Source organism: Setaria viridis, chromosome 1 (assembly GCF_005286985.2).
Source record: "Setaria viridis chromosome 1, Setaria_viridis_v4.0, whole genome shotgun sequence".
NCBI lineage: Eukaryota > Viridiplantae > Streptophyta > Magnoliopsida > Poales > Poaceae > Setaria > Setaria viridis.
Genome location: NC_048263.2, coordinates 34,978,382 through 34,981,258, shown reverse-complemented (window position 1 = coordinate 34,981,258; position 2,877 = coordinate 34,978,382). Strand labels below are relative to the sequence as shown.

The 2,877-nt window shown below is 52.5% G+C and overlaps 1 protein-coding gene across 1 annotated transcript; it reads right to left on the bottom strand.

The window, feature by feature from the left end:
* Positions 1–1,792: 1,792 nt before the first annotated feature.
* On the bottom strand, positions 1,793–2,877 carry LOC117841939 (transcription initiation factor TFIID subunit 8). The gene has a single exon (XM_034722266.2). It carries the CDS (start codon positions 2,761–2,763, stop codon positions 2,014–2,016), a length of 750 nt encoding a protein of 249 aa, XP_034578157.1. The 5' UTR covers positions 2,764–2,877; the 3' UTR covers positions 1,793–2,013.

Genomic DNA, 2,877 nt, shown 5'->3' with positions numbered 1-2,877 from the left:
GCCCGGACATTTGAGCTGCCTGTGAACTGCCTGTTATTGATGGCGAAATTGCCTGGTCAGGCAGACCCTAATTCCATGGTGTCGTTTGGTTGAGATCATGAAATCATGCCTGCACGAAGAAAAGGGGCAGGCAGCATTTGGTACGTCATGAATTGCCTGGATTTTGTAGTATCAACACCACAAGTACATCTTGATTACCATCTCTCTCGGTCAGCACAAAAATTTTGTCACCTTAATACAGTTGCATATTTTTCTATATAAATGAAAGCACGATTAGAAAATAAAAGTAAAGTGGTAAATCAAATGCTAGCAAGCAGATCAAATGGAACTGGTTGAATTGAAAAAAAGAAAGAAAAAGTTCAGAAATATTTTTCCCGGATGAAATTACAATGTAAGAACGAAAGGAAAGTGCAACTCGGAACACAAAATCAAGCTTCCTGTTTTCTTCTTCCATGCATGCGAGAAAATGAGGTGACAGAATTATTTTTTGAAAGACAGAATGGGAAGTCTAAAAGGGCAAAGTGTGTTTGTGCGGTGGTGAATCGCTTGATTAGTCCCAGGCAGGTCCGACGGGAGCCAGGCGACCGATTTTGTACGCCTGGCGTCCAGGCAGCAAGCGCAGGCAGCTCTGAGCAGGCAGAAGCTCAAGGGTTCCAACCAAACGAACTCCCAGGCAGTATACAGGCAGCAGTTCTCACCAGGCATTTTTGGCCGGGCTCCAACCAAACAGCCCTGCGTGCGCCGGATCCAGAAGGAGATGCTGCGCGTCGAGGCCGCCACCAAGGGTATAACTGGCAGCGCGTCATCGCCGCGTGCGAGGCGTTCATGGAGGCTCTCAGCGCCGCGGCCGGGACGGCGACGCTGGTGTGGCCGGAGGAGCCCGGGAAGGGGAAGCCGGTGCTGTATGACCAGGCTGTTTTCGAGGAGGCTTTCCCGCTGACCTGGACGGAGATGGACGCGTGAGCCATCGCCAACCTGATGGTCCCACCTCACGCGATGTGTGCTAAAATCCTGTCAAGTTCGTGCTCTTTGCTGTTTCAAACTTTCAACCTTTTGTCAATGCTCTTTGCTTTATGTACGTATATACGCTTGATCTGCACTGTGAGGCACTGAGGCAGAGACGATTCTCACAAAATGTTTTTACTTTGGCGAGTGAATAAATTGCTAAGCATATTTCTTTTAAGTAAGAAATAACTGTCCTGTGTATGTTAACTCCAATTGAGAACGAAATAGCTGTCTCTATGGTTTGCTTATGTCCACTTTTGTATTCACCCTCGTTTCCGTTGGCCGTTGCTAAATGAGAAGCCAGAGCACCTGCCAATTACCCAAAAAAATTGTAGCCGTTGCCTAGCAAGTAGCAACCACTCAAGTATTAGAGTCCAGTTTGCTTATTAAATTACTCTCGTCGCTAATTGTTCTCCATTTTGTTGGGCTCGTCATCATTGTAGTCGTTGTTAGCCATCACAAAAGTAGCAAATGCGAGTATAAACAAAAATCATCCTGCGCTACTCCCTCCATTCCAAATTGTAGGTCGTTTTGACTTTTCGAAAAGTCAAAACGACCTGCAATTTGGAACGGAACGGAGGGGGTACGATTCATTTGATTCTCCTCAAATGATCTTGCTTTTTGATTGTTTGTACTAATCGGCATCTCTCCTGTCCGGGCTGTTTAAAAAAAACTCCAAACAACGCGTGTGCAACATCTTGGAAAAAAAAACTTCCTTTACTCGAGAGCAGCTGAAAAACAATTGCATAACTAAAATAAAAAATATTCACGTTGTATCAACTGAACCTGTGCAAACGTGATAAATAATTAAATCCGTGCAATTTTACAACCAGAGCATGCTCTGCTTCGGTGAATGAACTGAACTTGTGCAAACGATAAATAACTAAATCCGTGCAATTTTACAACCGGAGCATGCTCTGTTTCGGTGGTGTACAGTGTCGAGCGCAGCGTGCCGCGTCCATCTCGGTCGCGGTTTCGATGCGCAATCAGCATACATCGAGTAAACTTTTACATGAAATTTTCTTGTTTTTTCCCGGATCGTTCCAAAGCACCACCGCTCTTCTCCGGTGGCACCGCAAGCCGCCGCCGCCGCTTCTCCCGCAAGCGGAACGACACCTTCTCCCTGTTCTCCGGCACGGCCGCTCTCCTGCCATTTTCCACGACAATACCATTTGGCATCACCGTTATCACTCCCCCGGTGTCCTCGTCATCCTTCGCCGCCGCCGCCTCGACGCTGCCGCGCAGCCGCTCCTCCCACCCCTCGGGGAAGCGGGGCAGCCAGTGCGGGACGTGCCTCAGCGGCGGCTCCCGCTCCGCAGCCGCGAAGCTCTCCCACCCCTTGCCGCAGCCGGAGCCCGGATCCCTCCTCGGCAGGGGCTTCGCGAACGGCACCTCCGTCACCGCGGCGACGAACCCGGCGAGCTCGGCGAGCGCACCGGAGCAGAGCACGGGCCGCGCGGGGTTGGACGCGCCGGGGAAGCCGCCGAGCGCGTGCTCCTCGAGCGCGAGGACGACGTCGGCGACGTTGGGCTCCGTCCGGCCGTGGGCCTCGGCGAGGGCCGCGGCGGCGCGGCCCAGGGACTCGATGTAGCGGCCGGCGATGTCGGAGAGGGCGCGGAGCGCGGCGGCCTCCGCGGCGCAGTAGCCGGAGGCGCGGAGGATCTGGGCGGTGGAGACCGTGGCGGCCGCGGCCTGGAGGCGCTGGGGGATGCGCGAGGCCGCCGCCGCGTCACGGGGGTGCTTCGCCGGAGTCCCCATACATGGCGGCGACGGCGAGAAAATAAGCCTAAAACCCTAGAGGTCAGATCCTTGCAATCGGTGGTTTTATGCCATGTTCGGTTTGTGTTTTTTTAAAGTGGTTGTTTCTTTCTA